Genomic DNA, 19,920 nt, shown 5'->3' with positions numbered 1-19,920 from the left:
GCGTCCGTACAACAAGATGGCGCAGCCTGTCGAGTCACCTCAGCCGCACCCTGAACGGCACTTCCGTACGGAAGGAGCAGCCGTTTCACAGGGGCGGTCCTCAGGCGGCGTTTGGTCATAGCGTACGTGCATCTACAGCACACTTGCCTTTTTTAAACAACAACAACAACAACGGCTTTTTACCTCACTGCCGGTACACAGAAAGACGGCCGGACTGTTGTGGGCCTTTAATATGGTTAGAATGGAAGTGTGACGTGAACTCTTAGACACTGCAATGTTGGAGGGGGGGAAAGGGGCGGGGCGTTAAGGTTCCGTACACAAATATGGCGGCCTCCACGGTCTGAGCTTTTCCTATCCTGTGGTGGTTGTACTACTAGGAGAGGTCGGGAGCACATCCTGAAGAAATCAAAGCGCCCCCCCCCACTTCAGAAAGGTGCGAAGTTGGACCTAAAGGAGCCCGTTTGGCAGAGTCACCCTTTCCGTACAGCAAGATGGCGCCTCCCTAGAATCAGGAGGAAGCGATGCGGTGCAGAAGAGCTTGCTGACCTCTTCAGCGAACCTATCCGCCACTCAGATGGGCTGCGAAAAGCTACGCGATTGGGCGAGAGTCGGACAGTCGAGGCGAGTAGGTTAGAGTGCGCCGTTGTGGTGGTCTGTTTCTGTAAGGAGACAGCCGTGGTCGCCCCTGAATCTTGAGCGGGGGCAGAATGGACGCGGGTGAGAGAAGGGAAATGTCTGGGTTACTGCAATGGGGAGGCTATTTGGGGGCCGGCGGAGGGGGGCTTTGTTTATGTTTGTGGCTCAGGGTAATTGGGGTGTAAAAGGGTGGAGGATCGGTCTGTTTTTCAGGAGACGCTGGTGTTGCGGGACGGGCTAGGGAGAGGGTCGTTCAAAGAGTGGGGAGAGGGAAGGGGACACAAGAGATCGTGTCTTAAAAAATGAGAGGGGAACACACTTCCTTTATAGAAGAGGTCATTGGGTAAAGTTGTTAAAAGGAGTCAGGCAAACGTGGTACTTCGCCTCCCGGTCTCTTTTCCGTAATAGACACACAGCTTGCTATGGCATTGTATGCTATTTATGCATTCCCTGCCAAAGCCAGCATGTTTTTTGTCTTCCTGGCATTAGCAGAGAGTGGTGTTTTCAGTCCACAGTGCCGACGCTTTATCACCGGTGGGTGCTGTGACCTAGTGAAATATGCCTGGGTTAAAAGTTTTATGAAGTTGACAAGAACTTGGGAATTAGTAGGGGTTGGTGAAGTTTGTGTGTGAGGCCTTGTGAACTGAAAGTGTGTTTTCGTTTTTTTGCTCCCCGACGTGTTGCTGCAGTGGATTCTCCTTGGGGCATTGTGGGACAGTGCGGCTGCATGACAGCTGGTTATAATACTTTGTCAAAGTGCTACAACTAACATGGAAAAACTGTGAGGATAGTAAAGAATAAGCTAGCGAATCAAGTTACTCCCTTATTCTTCATCGCCTCCTTGAACTTCCCCAGTAGGTGGGAAAACATATGATAATCAAGAACTGAGGTTCTTAGGGTTTTCACCCTAAATGAGATAACTTAAGCAGTACACACACATTCTTAAATCTGTGCCCTACTGAACTTTGTTGAATGCCCCTAGGTGCCTCCCAGATAACTGATCATTCATGTCTGACAGAAATGCACAGTATTCTCTTTCACCCCCTACTGGCATACCCCTGCTGATCAACTGTCATGTAGTAATCAGTTGTTCTGAATCCATCATGGTATGAAATAAATGTATGGCTCCTAAAACTACACAAATGCCCTACAAAAATATATGCTCTTTACTTCACCACACCACAGCTTCATGGCAGCCCTATATTTTGGAATTTTGATCAAGCCATATGAAGTGAAAATAATTAGAATTAGTTGCAATATTAGAGTCATTTGATTGCAGGTAACCTGTTTCCTTCAGCCCGAATGCTTGAGGGCAACTCAGAATTGTGTATGTGATCCCTTGTCTTGGGGAAGAAGATTCCTAGTTCAGATCAAATTGATGGTTTTTACTTGCTTTGTATTTGATGTCAGCCACATTTTTAAAAATTACATTTGTATCCTGCCTGTTCTCTCAGGAGTTCAGAGTGGTCTCCCAGAAGCCCTGTGAAATGGGGTACTCTAAAAAATAGTATTCTGTCCAGCACTACAGAGTGAGCTTTACAGCTAAAGACCAAAGTATTAACACATTTTGTCCTGGTGTGTCTGTGTCTGTGTACCTGGTGTGTGAGAGCTGTTTCAGGACTATAGTGTGGCAAAGGCATAGAGTCACCCTTTGTTCCATGCCATGGTTCAGTCCAGCTGGGTGTGTATTGTGTGCAAGCTATTTTTTAAACAGGCAAACAGCCATAAAAGGGTTGATGGTGGTAATAATGTCATGACTACTTTGGCTCTTATTGGGTTTCTCATATTCAACACTCTAGCCACTGCACCTACTGGCCACCTATAGAAGGTTGTTGTTGTTGTTGTTGTTGTTGTTGTTGTTATATACAGTTTTGCTCTTCTGTTTTCTGTTGGTTGGTCACATGCTGAAGTCATGCAAAAGGTCACCCTGGGGCCTTTTTGTTTGTGGGTTTGGTGGTGGTTAGTTTTTTAAAGATTTTCCCCAATTTCATCCCAGTCACATTTTGACATACAAGAGTTGGGGCTTATCTCCAGTGCCTTAACACTAACCAATAATTTGTTTACTTTCTTGTAACTGGCACTATGATAAACACTTTATTTTAACATTGTTTGCTAAGGATCAGTTGCCCAAGAAGTTGCTCTTGAGCTAGTGAAGTGACGGCTCAGTAATTGAGGTTTATTTTGTTCTGATCTTTGACTATAATCATTGAGACATGAATAAGATTTTGTCATTACTAAGAGTCTTAACAATGGCCATTCTTTATCAAGCCTGGCCATTCTAGCTGTGGAAGTTGGAAAGCAGATAGAACAAGTGGTTTTGAGTTTTTTCATAATGCCTTGGTTCACAGACAGTTGTGAGAATGATGTACCATTTCCCAGAGTGTAATGGCAGTTCCTCGTTATATTTCATTTCTTGTCCTTCCTTTGACATGTAATATAGAATCATTTGTCTGTAAAAATGATGGCTGTGTCTGGATAGGTGATGTAAACCTCTCCTGCTTTGACCAGTAAAAATAACTGTGCATGAATAGCCTATAATGGTGATAATTGGCCTGTGTTATTTATTTATTTTTGGATTTGCTTCCTATGAAACTTATTGAAGCGATTTCACAACACAATAAAAACAGTTAAAACAATTGCATATATAAAACAATTTCAAATAAATTCAGATACTGGCTGGGATAAAATAAATTCAGTTACTAACTTGGCTAAAAATCTCTGCTTAGAAAGCTTGTTGAAAGAGTGTTGAAAAGACAGCTGCCAAAAAGACAATGGAGACTCTGCCTGTCAGATGTGTAATGGGAGGGATTTCCAAAGGGTAGGTGCTGCCATATTAAATATCCAGTTCTGGCACTGTGTGGAATACCCTTCCTGATAAGATGGCATCTCTTTGTTTTGAGTCACTTTTGTGAAAACAACAAATATTGATTGGGGTGTGTGTGTGTTAAACTGGATGCTTTCTTTGCCGGTTTGTGACCATTTACTACTACTACTAATTTTATTATTTGTATGCTGCCCATCTGACTGGGTTTCCCCCAGCCACTCTGGGCACCTCCTAACAGAATAATGAAAATATGCTAAAACATCAAACATTAAAAACGTCCAATAATAATAAAATAATACGTCCAGAATAGAGAAAACTATGTTGACTGCATCACTACAAATCTGGACTTCCTGATTGCCTCCACTTTGTTAAAACTATGTTTGTGAGAGTTCTATCTCCTTTGGATGAAAGAAAGTATGGTGATATAATATATGAGGTGCCAGTTGAAGGAATAACAAAAATAGATAGTAAACAAACATGAGTGAAGATCATACAATAGAATAGAAGTAATAATACTTACGTGGCTTCTGGTGAGAGGAGGGGGGATTTTTACCCTCCCTTTTATGGATGTCAATGTGTTCATTGCAAAATAAATCAAATAATTATATTTAATTTATTTCCCGCCCAAATATTCTAAATTTTTTTGGGGGGGGATAAAATAAATATAATCAGCAGCAGCAGGCTGCCATCTCCTAGAGATCTCCTAGATGATCTTTAGCTTTCTATGTATAGTTGAGTCCTTTTGATTGCTTTTCTGACTCCTTCTTGCCACAGATAATTGACAAGAGTTTTTCCTTGTATTGTACACTTGGTAAGGTTGCCAGAAGTTATTTGTTCCAGAGCAGCCCTATAGAAGTCAACAGATGAAAGATACTGCAGCTGGCACAACAGGCTAATAGTCTAAAAAACCATGTGCCTGTGTATGCTGGGGGCATCTTTCTGCTGCTTATCATCATACTAACTTCTTGACCACTGCATCATGTGGTTTATAATATATATCAATCTTGATATTGAAACATTTTAATGCAGAGGAATTATTGATATGTGACTTGAGCATCCTCACTGTCTGGGAACAGAATATAATAAACTAGCAGTGGGGCATGATGCCCTCTAAGGTGAGGCTGCAGAGCATGTGAAATTTGAACTGAGTGTATGATCTGGAGATCTATTGATTGTTGGACTACACAAAATGAAGAAGGTCAAGGAGAGAAAGATGTGACATTGAGGTGCATATTGGCTTCAGAACCTTTATTTGTTCATGTTGATTCAGATTCCTAGGAAAGGGCTGTATGGTTCCTTTGGTGTTGTTAAAGAGGCCTAGAATTTTCTCTTTTTATAGATTTCGGCCTCCTGCTACTTGGTCATCATGTTACTTTTACTGTTGCAGATATGAGTAAATTGGGGAAAGGTTACATATTTGTTTATCAGATTTATTTCCTGCCCCTCATCACATTTGATCCCAGGCTGCAACAATATAAAATACAATATGTCAGTAAAATACAGTTGAAAACATTTAAACAGGTCCATCTCTCATGTAAACCCCAATATACTCAGGTGGCTTAGACAAGTGGTTCTCAAAGTGGGTGGCAGGCATGCCAACTCCTAGAGGTTGGAAGTGTTTTCAGCTCCCTCAATATCAGCTGGCAGGGGGCCGGGCCCCCTCAGTGCTGAGGGGGTAGAGGAAGCCGAGTGATGAGCCGAGCGTGGCTGGTTCCTCCTGAGCATGAGAAAGGAAGCCATGCCACACTGGGCTCTGCCTTCTCCTGTCAATGCAACATTGTGTGCATGATGTCACACACTTGCAATGTGCGCTGGGCCCCCTCAATCTTAAGTGCAAGGCAGTGCCTCTGGTAGATAGTACCTACCTAAACATTAGAAAGAACTTCCTGACAGTAAGAGCTGTTCGGCAGTGGAATTTGCTTCCAAGGAGTGTGGTGGAGTCTCCTTCTTTGGAGGTCTTTAAGCAGAGGCTTGACAGGCATATGTCAAGAATGCTTTGATGGTGTTTCCTGCTCGGCAGGGGGTTGGACTGGATGGCCCTTGTGGCCTCTTCCAACTCTACGATTCTATGATTCTACCCGGGAGAGCAGTGGGATTACCTGGGGGGAGCACAAGAGGCAGGGGCACTGCAGGTGTAAATGACTCTCAGACTTTGAAAAGCTGGTATCTTTTGATCAGGGTCATCAATTTTGCTGACTTAATTAAACGATATATTTTGAATTGGATTTTGAATAAATGTACAGTTGTTACTGTTTTGAATTTTATGGTGTGAGTATCTTCTTTAGTGGGTCGTGTAAACTGCTATTCTGAATAATGCTTTTTACGGGATAAGGGACACGAGAGGAGTTTTAAGATCGGGTGGGGGGGCGGCGGTGGTGCGAAAACATTTGGGAACCACTACTTAGAGGAAGAGTTCTGTCTTCAGCTGGTACCACAAAACAGGCAAAGTAAACACCAGCCAAGCTTCAAGAGAAGAATGTTCCACCACCAGGACACCATTGCTAAGAAAGCCCTCTGGCAGTGCAGCGTGGAATAAGTGTTGGAGTGTCTATTTTGCTCCCAATAAAAGTGAAATGTAAGACGGGTTCCTAATCTGTAAATTGGGAGTGAAATAGCATTTCTGGGGATGAGGGAGTCTTCCTTGCAGCCTAAATCCCTGAAGGTTATGTCAGGGGATTATGAGGAGTGTAAATTTTGAAAATTGCATACAATTCCTCTTGACCAACTCAAGGAAAGTTGTAGCCTTCAGCTTTTTCCCAGAGTTCTTGCTCTGTTCCCTTATCTTCTGTTGCTCCTCATATCTTTATTGTTCTTTCTCTAAAAAACCTGAAACTGAAAAAAGTGCAGGTGGTGGCCTTGGTGTGACCCACTGGTTGAAAACCACTTGAGAACGTACAATGAAAGAATCTAGATGCATCCAGTAAGTGGCTGGATTCCAGCAGAGTATCTATCTTGGCAGACACTGAACAGAAAATTCAGCTTGACATGGAGCAATGTGTGTCATGTTGTTCACAAATTGGCTACTGGTTTTTTTTCCTGTGTGTTTGGGTATGAATAATGGTGATGAGGCCACCCCCACTATTGCCTTGTCTTGTGTCTACATACGCTGGAAAAGGAAGAAATGAAATGTTGAGGTTTTAAAATTGGTGATGGGCAGAACAGTTCATAAGCGTGCATTTATCAATCCATTCTTTTCTACCGTATGTTAGTATGGTGCTTTTTTAAAATCTGTATGAAAATGCACATTAAAATATGGATTTTTGAACTTATTTTCTCCCAAAATACATTTAGAAATGTGCATTTTATCTGAAACCACACGTTTTAAAAATTCATTTTAATACCTCTTTGAGTGAGGAAACTGCATTGCAGAAATATGGTAGGTATAATCTCCAAACCTTAGCTACATGCTGATCCTCACATGTAGGGACAAAAGCCTCAAAAGATTAGTGATGGTCTTGTGTATTTTTGTTTTTGAACAGCTACTCTCACGTACGATACTCTCAGGTTTGAGTATGAAGACTTCCCGGAAACCAAAGAGCCTGTTTGGATCCTGGGGAGAAAATATAGTGTATTAACAGGTATCTGAAGGGCTATAAATACTCCAGTCAGCTGTGTTGCTAACTCTTCTTTTTGAAGGCTTGGGGTTTATGTTTGTAGCTTTGATTAACAACTTGCCTTTTCCCTTCTTAACCACCTTCATTGAATATTCATAGAGAGAGAAGTCATCATTCAAATACAGATGTGTAGTCCACCCTCCTTCCCCATTTTCCTGAATGATCTTAGGCTCTGGAATTTAAAGAGAGAATGAGCTCCCAATAAAAGATGAAATGTTCATGTGTATTCTCCCACATGCATACTGTATTAGTCTTGGCTTAGTTGTCCAGAGAGCTGATGAACCTAAAAGGTTCCTAAACCTCCCTAAAAGGAACCACTGAATTAGCACAATGTCAACGCACTTCCAGAAAAAAAATGACATTTGGTGTTTTCACTTCTTTAGAGAAAGAGGAGATCCTGTTAGACGTGACCTCTCGTCTTTGGTTCACATACAGAAAAAGCTTTCCAGCCATTGGTAAGTAGGAGAGTTCATTCACTATGTTATACCATAAATGAAGCTGGTTTATTTCTTAGTACCCAATTGCCCTTTAGCCCAGTGATGACAGCAGGGATCATGTGTTGAGTTGTGCAAAATCTGAAAGCCATGTTCTGCTCACTGGAGGGTGGCACAGAAGCATGTTGTTCTGCTAGGTTCCGGAAAGCAACTTTGCTTATTCCTCTGTTCTAATGCGACATTTGATTCTACTTCTGGTATTCATAGAAAAAGGAAACGGGCTACCACCTTGAAAACAGGAAACACCAAAAAATGCATAAGTTGAAGAATACTGTACAAAGGAAACTTGTTTAGGTGGGCGGGTGTGTGGTGCTTAGAAGCCTATTCCCAGAATAATTTACTTGTTGCATATCTGTATATCCATACCCTGGGATCACTTGTTGGGTGAAAGGTGGATTAGAGATGAAAAGAAATATGAAATAGATCAATACTTGACTGGCAAAAGAGGAAAATAGCTTATATTAGTTAAGACAATTTGACAATATGTTACTTTCAATAACATTGCTATTGGATTAAAAAAATGCTCTGGAAGCCAAAGTTGATAGTTCTAAAGCAGGCATCCCAAACTGCGGCCCTCCAGATGTTTTGGCCTACAACTCCCATGATCCTTAGCTAACAGGACCAGTGGTCGGGTAAGATGGGAATTGTAGTCCAAAACATCTGGAGGGCCGAAGTTTGGGGGTGCCTGTTCTAAAGAATGCTGAGGATGGAGAGAATTTTCAAGAAGGTGACACCCCACTCTGTTTTTAAGGTGTTAAAAATAATAATTAAAAGTATAGGTGGAAATTAATGTTTTCTTATAGGGTTAGGGTTACATGGAAAGCATTATACTGAGTCAGACCTTTGGTCTATCTAAGCTCACTAATGTCTACACTGATTGGCAGTGTAGTGTGTTCCAGACAGAGGACATTCCCAGCTCTACCAGGAGATACCATGGATTGATTCTGGGACCCTCTGCATATAAATATATTCAACCACTGAATTAGGGCAGTGTGCGAAACTCCCATTGTTTTAGGCACATTTTGCGACTGGGACTGTCATCAGTGTGAGCAGTTTCTGAGCTCTGGGTGCAGTACTGCACCTAAGATTTCAGATGAAAACTGCAGAGTGGAAGAGAAGGATGACCTTTTTCTGTCTCCCTTACTTCCAGCTACTCTCTGAAGACTGGAGAAGAGACCCTCTTAAGAATATTAGGGGGGGTGGGCAGGAGAAGGACTAGACCATGCGAAAAATGAGCATAATACTTTATCTGCCGTTCATTCATTTTCAGCTTTGTATTCTTGTTATAAAAAAGAATGCCTAGACATTCTGTTGTTGCGCCTATAACCTAGGTTTAAGGTGCCATTTAGCTCCTAGCTTTCATATCTCTGTTTCTAACACTGAATTAGGGTCATTCCCCTTCTCCCAAGTTATGACCATGGGGGATTGGGAGATTCAGTTTGTATACTTAGAGGTTTTCTTCTTATAATGTCTACAAAATATCTGTAGCTTCCCCCCCCCCCAATACTATGTGTAATCCAGGTTCAATGCAATAAAAAATGTGTATATGTGTGTTACATAAATATATTTTACTTCCTCTAATTTTTGCATTTATTTTTCTGAGCTGAAGAGAAGACCAATATGATACAGTGCAGTCCTATGAATGCCAATGCAGAAATAAGTCATACTGTGTTCAGTGGGTCTTAACCCCAACAAATGTAAATAGGATTACAGCCGTAGCCGGGTTTCTGGGCTTTCCAACCTATGCCTGCTCAGGTATACAGCAAAAATCACATTGCTTCACACCACATATGCCACCTGTGCCAATATGGTTGGTTTCTGTTCTTTCTTTTTGGTTGCAGGGGGAACAGGTCCTACATCTGACACTGGCTGGGGCTGCATGTTAAGGTGTGGTCAGATGATCTTTGCTCAGGCCTTGGTTTGCAGGCACTTAGGCAGAGGTAAGTCAAATCCCCCCCCCCCAAAAAAACCAAATGAATATGGTACTGTGACAATGTGATATGTTTGTGTGTTCAGCTAACAAAGGGGCCTTTTAAAAACTGTATTTAACTGTGAAGAACTGGACAATAAAGCTGTCCTTTAATAAAAATATTCCAGTTCATCCTTAGTAGCACCGCTTCCTTCATAATAGGTATTATGTTGGGTAAAAGTGCAATTCACAAGAGACATGCTAACCTACAGTTATTTTGGTGGTGGGTCAGCTTGCTTGCTCCTTGCAGTGTGAAGTGTTTTTTGAGCATGGATTTGTCACAGTAAGAATAAATCGATACTGTTAGTGCTACATGACAGGAATGCAAGTAAACACTCAACTGGAGGGTATTAAAACAAGACTGAGGTGTCTTTCGCTATTCATGAGACCAGACTGGAAAGTAAATTGTTGATTTTGCTTTCCTTTTCTTTGCCAGATGGTTTTGTTTGTTAGTTCGGGATTATAGTCTTCAATATTCTTTGTCATTTTTTTGTGATGTTGTGAAAACAAATAATGTGTGGAGTTGGGAATATTGATTAGATCTTCTGTATCTCAGATTGGAGGTGGGTGAAAGGGAAGAAGCAAATGGAAAACTATTACAATGTTCTAAATGCCTTCATTGACAAAAAAGACAGCTACTACTCAATCCACCAAATAGGTAAGATGGATTACCTATGCTCTTGTTTCTATGCCTTCCTTGCAGTAAGGAGTTCCCGGTTTTTTATTTTTTTGAGGGAAACTACTTATAAATTGCACTGTTAACTATATACTAAGAATGTGGACTGTGTTCACATAGTAAACTCATGCCAACTAATGAGGACAATGGTATATTCAAAGCATCTGTTGCTGTTGCTGCACATGAACAAAACAACATATGTTGTTTGTGCTGTTCAGAAAGAAAGGTCATTATGTGAGTTTTGGAGGAGGAGGAAACATGGTGATGGAGGTGATTCAGATTTCACATTTTATGGAACTAGGTGATCTAGATGTGGGCCATTTCAGAATTATGCTTATTTCTATAATATTGCAGTCCTATACATATCTCCTCAGAAGTAAACACCATTGGGCTCAGTGGGACTTTCTACCAGGTGCATAGAATTGTTCCTGAAGCCTTACTTGTCAGTGAGTTACCTTTTTTTTTTCCTTTGTAGCTCATGTGGACAACACTAGAGCCCATGCAATTAGACTTTTTTCATTTCCTATTCTAAATCTTGTCCCAGAGAAGAAGGCTCTAATCAAGGGATTTTGCTCTGCAGAGTAGGCTACTGTACAGTGAGATAGACCTTCAACTTTCTTTCTTTCAAACAAGATCTCCTGGCACATCTGCTTCACAGAATGTGGGGTGAAATGCGCACAAAGTGAAGCCCAGTGAGACTTTCCTGAATAGCCTTCTATTCATAATCTTTATGCTTCTCCTACGCCGAGCAATCAAATTACTAGGGAGCCATTAGAAATCTATTTGTTTTAAATTTTTTAAAAGTCCACTGTGGTTTGACCTTTGATATTACCCTGATATTGTCCTGCTCACAAACAAACAAATGAAGACAATGGTATATATTTTTTTAAAAAACTGTGTGTTTTATATCTGGTGCCAGAGCTGAACTCTTGCTGAATGTTTTCACTAGACAAAGTCCCTTGTGAGTCTGTCTCTGGCAGCTGTATATATTACCTAAATGGTCTTGTGAATCCACTTTTGGATGGATGGACCTCCTCCATATTTAGTGATCATCTCTCGACTAGGCACTCTCAACTTCATTAGGAATCACAATTAAATTAAAATCCTGGTTTTAGCATAACGAGCAGTCTGATACTATGCATGCTTACTGAGAAGTAAATCCCACTGAGTTAGGTCTGCTGATGCTGTGGTCCTATACTAATTTATCCAAGTAAATAAGACTCCTGAAAATAATTAGGATAAGAAAAACAGACAGTGTGACTGTCAAAGGCTATTCATATGCTTGGCTAAGGTCAAGCAGTTAAACAGAGTCAATGGATTTTGTGTGTTCGGCACGTTCTAAGATTTTTGAGGACTGCTTGATTGGCACCACCCAAACATACGTAGCAAACACAGAAGTTTTAATGCTTTCAAAGCTAAGGTGCAGAAATGTATTCTTAAGGATAAATGGAGAAGGCAGGAAACATGTTATAGCCCTGGTCTCCAAATATGTCAAGCAGCTGCAATATCATTTAAGGAGAGCTGTGGGTTCTTGGCATCTCTCAAAATCTGGTGAACAGAATGTTTTTTCCAACAACAAAAACTTTGTCAGATTAATACGGCTGTCCACCTGGAAGCACATTTTTGGTACTTTCCTTGATGCTTCTGGAGACGTCTTGTGCATTAAGGAGCATGAGCATTTCTCCCCCACTTTTTAATACCTAAATCATTTCAATAGTGATTAGAACGCTTTTCCTAAGCCTTCTAATATGCCTTCTTTGAGGAGTATGTTGCTTGAAACATTTTGCAATTATTTCACAGGCCTTTGGCTCCAGAGAGGTAGCAAAATCTAAGTATCTGCTAACTAATTTAAGTACCCATAGTGTTTCAGAAAGAGCCTTGGCTGAAATTATGGACCAATTATGGTTTGTTTGCTGTTTGCTGTTGCAGCCCAGATGGGAGTTGGAGAGGGAAAATCCATAGGCCAGTGGTATGGACCAAACACAGTTGCACAAGTACTCAAGTAAGTGCTCAGTGAATCCAACTGTCTTGGGTATTATTATTTTTTAGTACACAAAACTCTTAGTAACTGTTACTGTGCTAAAAAATAGAATCATTTGCTTTGGATCGAATGATTAGAAAACATTTCTCCAAATCAACACACATATATGCAGTTCTGACTTACACAATATCACAATATGCATTTTGTATTGAGTTAGTGAAAGGGGTGATTGAGGTTAGGCGTCCATATAAGTAAAGAGTCTATGGGGAAGGCAGATAGCACTAAGTAGATATTCTGCTTCACTGGTTATTAGAAGGCCAGCCTAGACCATGTCTCATCTCTGACCTTTTACCATGATGTTTGTATTTTAACACATGGGAAACATCTGTGAAATAAGAGCTGCAAAAATTTGCTCGCTAAAATAATATGAAAAATAAGGCTTGGGACACCATATTTGCTACATGACTACCACCGGGTAGCAACCTGGATTTCCAAAGTGTTCTAAACCCCTGATGTAGTGGCAGCTTCTCCTTTCTCTAATGCATTTGCCTCTAACTTTCTTATTGTTCTCTTCCTTCTAGAAAACTTGCCACTTTTGATACATGGAGCTCCTTGGCAGTGCACATAGCCATGGACAATACTGTTGTGATGGAGGAAATTAGTAAGTGTTTCCTTTGTGGGGCTGTGTTGTCTTTTTGATGAAATAAATCTATATGGAGTGGAATGGAACTGTGGAGTGTCTGTTACAGCAATGCTTCCTGACTCTCATGGGGATGTGCTTCAGAACCCAACCAGAAAAGCCAAATGAGTAAAATTAACTTTCATCATTTCAGATTGTAAAGTGAAACTGATTCTTAACCATGAACAAGGGCACTTCCTTTAAAGAGGGGAAAGAACTTTTACAAATATCTGACCGCTGACTAATTCTAGGTGGGGCATGTTAGAGGTGGGTGCCTGAAATAGGACAAGAGCAGAAATCTTCTTGAGTGCTTTCATATTGTGCTTGGAGGAAGTTTAGGTCCTATTGTTGGTGCCCCGACTCTTAGATTCTATGAACACAAAGGATGGTTTTTTGGGCAGCTATTTGAGACTTTTGCTGAAAGTGTTTCTGCTTATGATTTATCTCTTCATAGGAAGGCTGTGCAAGCTCAGCTGTCCATGTCCTGGGGCTGCAGCATTTCCTGCTGCAGAATCAGACTCGCTTTCCAATGGTTATCCAGATGGAGCAGAATGTATGGACAGGCTATTGTCCTGGAAACCTTTGGTGCTCCTGATACCTCTCCGCCTTGGTCTCACAGACATCAATGAAGCCTACATTGAAACACTGAAGGTAGAGGGGGAAATTACTTACCTGAGAGCAGAACTCGTTTATTAGTAGACATGCCTAAATTATGCTGACAATTACCTTGCTCCTTGCAAATCTTGTGCACTGTGGTGGTCCTCCCTTGTGGCAGATCATTTGTTCTAAAAATGGCTGTTCTGCTGCCTTTTCCTGAATAATCTGCAGGCCAGCATGTGTCTGTTTCTAAACACAGATTGTTCTTTACTTGGGTAGATTTTCCAGTTTATGCCAGCTGAAATGTGACTCATTGCCTGTCTGTTTTCCAGCACTGTTTTATGATGCCTCAGTCCTTAGGAGTCATTGGAGGAAAACCTAATAGTGCTCATTATTTCATTGGATATGTAGGTGAGTAACTGTCACCAGTGGATTACCTAGCTAAATTTTGGGAGTACAGCTATAAGCCTACCAAGGGAGCAACTTTATCAGGTGCACATTGCCATGTCACATGGGATGCCTTGCCATTAAAGAAGAGTGCTTTGCTAAATAACAAATCTTTGTGTATAATTTTGGTTTAGATAAAGTATTAATTGTTGAGAAATAGAGTCAGTGCTTCCCCCCACCCTAGAAAAATAGGTGCCAGAACTCACCATGAAGTTGTTACAGTAAGTGTCACGCTTTTAAACAAATAAACAAAAAAGAAGTGCTGATACTCACCATGAAGTTGATCAGTAAGTGCCACAATGTTTAATAACAAAAAAGAGGTGCCAGTACTGTGTGCCCTTGGGTACCCCCTGAAAAAAAGCACTGAATTGAGTGGTCGCTCATCCATTACCATCTTACACCAATTTTTACTGTTTCCTTTTGCAAGGATTTAAGACCTCTGTGACTTTCCCATTCCTGATCTTCCCGAAATGTAGCAACAGTGTACATTTGATCCGTTCTCTTCTCATGGGAAGTCTAATATTATATTTCCTTTTTATGTCGTCTATTTTTGTCTAGGTGAAGAATTAATCTATCTTGACCCACACACTACTCAGCCTGCAGTGGAGCCCATGGAGAGCGGCCACATCCCTGATGAGAGTTTCCACTGTCAGCATCCACCCTGCAGAATGAGCATTGCGGAGCTTGATCCTTCAATTGCAGTGGTGAGTGTGTGCACCTGCAGTGAACTTTCACGTTGTGAGACAGCTGTTACTGTCTTTCCGCTCTCCATTAGTTTCCAGCCGATTCCTCTCCCTACATGGGCAGTGGTGTTGCCTTGCCTCCCTCCCATCTTCTCGCTATACTATACTAACCTTTTAGCTTTCAAAATGTGTCTGCTTCTCGAAACATATCCAATATATATTCCTTTACACAGAACAGGAGACATGATTCTTGCTGATCTTGAAGGCATTTTCTGTTAATATTAAGCCGATGCAAACTTTGCCTTTCCTTGTAGGGCTTCTTCTGCAGCAATGAGGAAGACTTCAATGACTGGTGCCAGCAAGTAAAGAAGGTTTGTTTACAGCAAGTCTTTTGGTAAAAAAGGATATGTGCCCAAGTAACTTTTTTAAAAAATTATAGAAGTGAATTCAGCTTTGATGGGCACTGACTAATACATTTGAACAGAATCAGCATTAATGCAAATATATGTGTTGACCAAAAAGGGACACGGGTGGCGCTGTGGGTTAAACCACAGAGCCTAGGGCTTGCCGATCAGGTTCGAATCCCTGTGACGGGGTGAGCTCCCTTTGCTCGATCCCAGTTCATGCCAACCTACCGGTAGTAGTTCGAAAGCACGTCAAAGTGCAAGTAGATAAATAGGTAGCGCTACAGCGGGAAGGCAAACAGCGTTTTCGTGTGCTGCTCTGGTTCTCCAGAAGCGGCTTTGTCATGCTGGCCACATGACCTGGAAGCTGTACGCTGGCTCCCTCCGCCAATAACACAAGATGAGTGCCACAACCCCAGAGTCAGTCACAACCTAATGGTCAGGGGTCCCTATACCTTTATGCGTTGACCATATGATCTTAGCACGACTTCTTTGAGACCAGGGCCTTTCTTAATAGCCATGTGACCAGCATCTAGGATAGGTCAGGAATGAGGAACCTGTGGTCTTTTAGATGTTACTGGACGCAACTCCCCTTAACCCTGTTCCCTATTAGCCATGCTGACGGGGGCTGGTGGCAGTTGGAAGTCCAGCAACATTGAGGAAGCCACAAGTTCCCCATCCCTGGGGCAGAGGAACATTCCGGTTGTACTTCACTGGGGAAATGTTTCAGCTGCTTCTCTTTTTAAACTTTTTTGGCTGCTGCTCTTCCTGTGAAGTTCCCCTTGAAATATATATTTGTTAATATATTTATTGATCATTTGCATCTTCTAGGATTTTTTTTAAAGTCATTGTGTTTTGCAAAAGAGCTTCTAAGGCTACAATCCTATGCAAGCTTTCAATAATAATCAGCCCCAAATGGGGAATAAGCCCCAATGAATACATCCAAACTTACTTTGAAGTAAACATGCTTTGCATTTCACTGTAAAATGATATTAAATAAGCAATAGCTTTTAAAATACAAATCCATAAATTGTGGAACTGTTTTGCTCAGCATTAACAAGTTATGGTAAACCCTAAGAATACCTTGATTGAGGAATTGCCAGCTAGTTATACACTTTTCCCATTATTGTCCAACAGTTGTCACTGATCAGAGGAGCCCTACCAATGTTTGAACTGGTTGAACACCAGCCGTCACACTTCTCTAGTCCTGATGTTTTGAATCTTACTCCAGGTAATGCTTGTCTATTTGACTTTTTTTTTGTTACTCCAATTACATAATTGTTGTGGTAGCTTTTATTTCTTCTAAAGTATATATCCTAGATGAGGCATTCAGCATTGGAAAGCCCACTGAAATTATTCATTTCAGTTGCAGTTTTGGAATGTTTAACCCCATATAGGATCACTACTGAAATGAAATCCCTTATGGGGACAAATGGGGCATAGTATCCATTTAGGCACACTTTCTTTCATTAGAAGGGATGAGGAGACCAACCTATTTCTCGTTGTCAGAAATATCATGCATAGCAAAATGTTAACTAATGCTTTACTTATTTCACCATTCCTGCTTGTGGAAAAACGTTTACTTTTAAATACTATTTTCTCTGTAACTGTAACAAATCCCCCTTTTGTTGTTGTTAAATTTATATTCCACCGTTTCTCAAGGTGACTTATGTGGGTCTCCCCTTGCTGTTACTCTCACAACAATCCTGTGAAGTAGGTTAGAGCTGACCAACTCAAGGTCTGTGAGCTGCTAGACTGAATGGAAATGTAAACCCTGGTTTGCTAGGTCCTAGGGAACAACTACACCATATTGGCAGCCTCTCCAAAACTCCTCTCTACAAATTTTAATGGAGAATATTTGGTAACATTGTCGTTACATAATTTTACAGTAGCAATTAATATTTGACAACCAGCATACCATATTTAGTAAATTATAATACTGACTCTTAAGTATCCTCTTGAGTAGGTCAAAAAACCAAAAATCGTTTAATTTTGATGTCAAATTTAGAATCTGAATTTTGAGGTGAAACTTCAAATTGTGAAACTTTAAATTTTGTCAAAGGTTTGCAAAAATTCTTATCAGATCCGATTTGAAATTTGTTTTTAATATTTTTTTTGGTAAAATTATAGCATGCTTTGCTTGAGTTTCTGCTTTTTAGTGTACACTAACATTTTCTGTTGTTTCTGTTGGGACTTTTTAACATTTTTTGCCAGTACAAGGATCTATGTGTTTCTGTTGCCCACTCTTATCAATTTGGACCTGCTAAATTAGCTGGACCTGGTGAATCTCATTGCCAGCTACTTGAACTTGTTCTCTTTGGATCATAGACACCATGGCAATGTTGTTGTTTTTTTGTATCTACCCTATATGGGGAATATGGTGAAGAGACTCACATGTCATTAATAATGTGTCCAGGCACTAATTCACACTTTCAAAGCAAAGTATTGTGCTTTGTGTGGTATGTATCATGTGCGATATGCAAGGGAACAAACATAGCTATTTCAGGATAAAGAGCGTAGCATCATAGCACTTTAGTATGCTCTCATTCTTCAGAGTTAGGAAAATTACAATATTCATTGACCTCTCCCAGGTATAACAGTATCAGAGCCTGTTTGCATGTTATCTGATCAGTTCCCCCCCCCTTTACCTGCACAAGCAACTTTCTGTAATGTGCTGGTTCCCAAAACAGTCCAGTAGCGTTCCTGGTCTTCTTGATAGATCTAAATATATGTGCTGGTGTAAATAATTCCAGGACTATATTAATTATGATTACACCTCTCTTTGCCTTTCAGATTCTTCCGATGCAGACAGACTGGAAAGATTCTTTGATTCAGAAGATGAAGACTTTGAAATCTTATCTCTTTAAAGAACAATAAGAAGCTAACTCTGCCAATTTGTGTTGTGGGGGGAGGGGAGCTCCTTGGAGAGCCTAGGGCTACCAGCTTTCATAGGTGCTTGTTGACATCCCTGCCTCCCATCCACCCCAGCATTCTGTGCAGCCTTGGAGCTGAGTGGATTTTTTTGCAGTGGGATCAAGAAACGGGTCATTATTTAAGGCCTTAATAGAATTAGTCAGGCTTTCTCCGTGCAAGAGTACCTGCAGGAAAAGGAGGCAGTGTTTCCTAGGAGCTGAAGATTATTTTTATGTTAGCAAGCCAAAAGGGTGAGCAAGAATAGTAAAAGCCCTTCTGAGTGCTTGGTTCTTACAAGTTCTGTTATTAAGGAAAACTTAAAATCCCATTTGCTTCTGTCTCACTTTTTGTAGTTTGATGTGGAAACCAGCATAAAATACAGACACCTATCCAATAGCTGTCTCTTTAGCCCAGCAGAATGTGTTCTGTGTAAATTGGGGGTAAAAGCTCTCACGCGATGATTTGCATCAACTGTTGCTACTCATGCTTTAATTTATCTTGGATACAGTGCTTCCACAGAGATGTATTACTGCTTTTAAGTTCCAAAAGGGCCCTTCATTTTAAATTCACATACCTCTGCCCAACGGTGTCATTCTAGAAATCACAGAATCTCATCATGCATAACAAATGATACAGTAAGACGTATGGGTCAAAAATTACAAATATAACTTTTCAGTATAGAGAGTAGGGAGGGCTTGGACAAGTGCTCTCTTTCGGCTTGGAGGCCATTTACAGTACATCCAAAAGGAAGAACTGACGAGTTAACCAGGATATGGCTTCATTAAATATAACCTGTATTTGTTGGGTATTTTTCTATTCCATATTAAAAATATGGTGGCTGCTATTTAATAAAATGTGGTGGTAGAAACATCCACCAGCTCACTTGAATTGAAAGTACCTCTGCTTCCTTCTCTTGATTCCATCTCTTTTTTTTTAGATTCTGATCATGAAATCTGGAGATTGTTACATGGATTTAAAATGCTTTGCTTTAATGCCAAAATTGTGATATTAAAAGCCTGGTGTGGTTATTGCCAGAGGCTTGGCCCCCCCTTTTCTTTCCCTGGTTTATACACTACACAAGGTTAAGTTTCTCTTGCGTGGTGATGTTCACTTGCTTTTCAGTTTTATGTTGTGACTTGTAAGGTATACTAGTTTCTAAAGAAAAGCTCAGCAAATTCTGGATGCCTTGAAATGTTAATTTACCAGCTCTCAGCTAGGCTGGAAATGGTGGCTGTTGTGCTCTTAAAATAGCATTAGAGCTACCTTTGTTTAGAAGAGATGAGAATGGCTGGAGAGGACCCGGCACTCCCCCCCCCAAAAAAAAAGTATTGACCACCTTTTTGAAATTCAGTCACTTCATTGACGGATGCTGGAGGTGTCAAATATGTTTACAAAGCATTTTTTCCTGCATTTATCAGCAGTGCTATCAGCCTAAAAGATGGTAGTATAGCCATCCATAAAGTAACTGCATCTAGGGGTAACTGGTCCACTGGTAGTAGGTAGTAGGCCTGGTTGCCCCTTAAAGCTGCCAGAAAGCAGAGGTCTGAACCATGATGCTTATTTGTCATTGTTATAACTTGCTGTCTTTCTCTTGCTGTTTCTCCTCTCCTCTTGATCATAGACTTTTGGAGGGAGAGGAGGCAGAGGAAGTGGGGCTGTGCTCCATTCATCAACTGCTTTCAATTTGTATCTGAATAAACCAAGTTAAAAGAAACCTTTGTATTTTTGGTACTTCTGCCCTGCCGAGTCGGAAATGTCAAAACTAATTGAAAAGTGGGTTATAACCAAATGCTGTTTGCTACATATTCCATGAATTTTTTGGCCTGCTCTGTAAGATAGGGTAGAGTCCCTTCTCCTGAAGGATCAAACCGGGAGTGGCGAGAAACATTCTGCTCACTTCTCTCCTTCATATTCTGGTACTGCTTGCTTTGTGAGGCCAAAGCGGCACTTTTCATAGAATCAGAATTTTAGAGCTGGAAGGGATCCTGAGGATCATCTAGAAT

At 40.9% G+C, this 19,920-nt stretch overlaps 1 protein-coding gene across 4 annotated transcripts; it reads left to right on the top strand.

Annotated features, from left to right (window-relative positions):
- Positions 1–141: 141 nt before the first annotated feature.
- On the top strand, positions 142–19,631 carry ATG4B (autophagy related 4B cysteine peptidase). Of its 4 annotated transcripts, none has more exons than XM_088670779.1 (14): positions 467–621; positions 6,940–7,038; positions 7,458–7,529; positions 9,178–9,323; positions 9,410–9,508; positions 10,094–10,195; positions 12,143–12,215; positions 12,776–12,855; positions 13,328–13,524; positions 13,803–13,881; positions 14,476–14,621; positions 14,915–14,971; positions 16,142–16,235; positions 17,798–19,631. In XM_088670779.1, the coding sequence occupies exons 5-14, from the start codon at positions 9,448–9,450 to the stop codon at positions 17,869–17,871; spliced, it is 963 nt and encodes a 320-aa protein (XP_088526905.1). In that variant the 5' UTR covers positions 467–621; positions 6,940–7,038; positions 7,458–7,529; positions 9,178–9,323; positions 9,410–9,447; the 3' UTR covers positions 17,872–19,631. The 4 variants fall into 4 exon arrangements, with proteins under 4 accessions (XP_088526903.1, XP_088526905.1, XP_034988681.1 ...); XM_088670778.1 differs by having other exon boundaries at positions 604–717; XM_088670777.1 differs by lacking the exon at positions 9,178–9,323 and having other exon boundaries at positions 142–621.
- The last annotated feature ends 289 nt before the right edge of the window (positions 19,632–19,920 follow it).

Source organism: Zootoca vivipara, chromosome 5 (genome assembly GCF_965207765.1).
Source record: "Zootoca vivipara chromosome 5, rZooViv2.hap1.1, whole genome shotgun sequence".
Classification (NCBI taxonomy): Eukaryota; Metazoa; Chordata; class Lepidosauria; order Squamata; family Lacertidae; genus Zootoca; species Zootoca vivipara.
The sequence above is the reverse complement of the archived record's forward strand: the minus strand, read 5'-3'. Positions and strand labels throughout refer to the sequence as shown.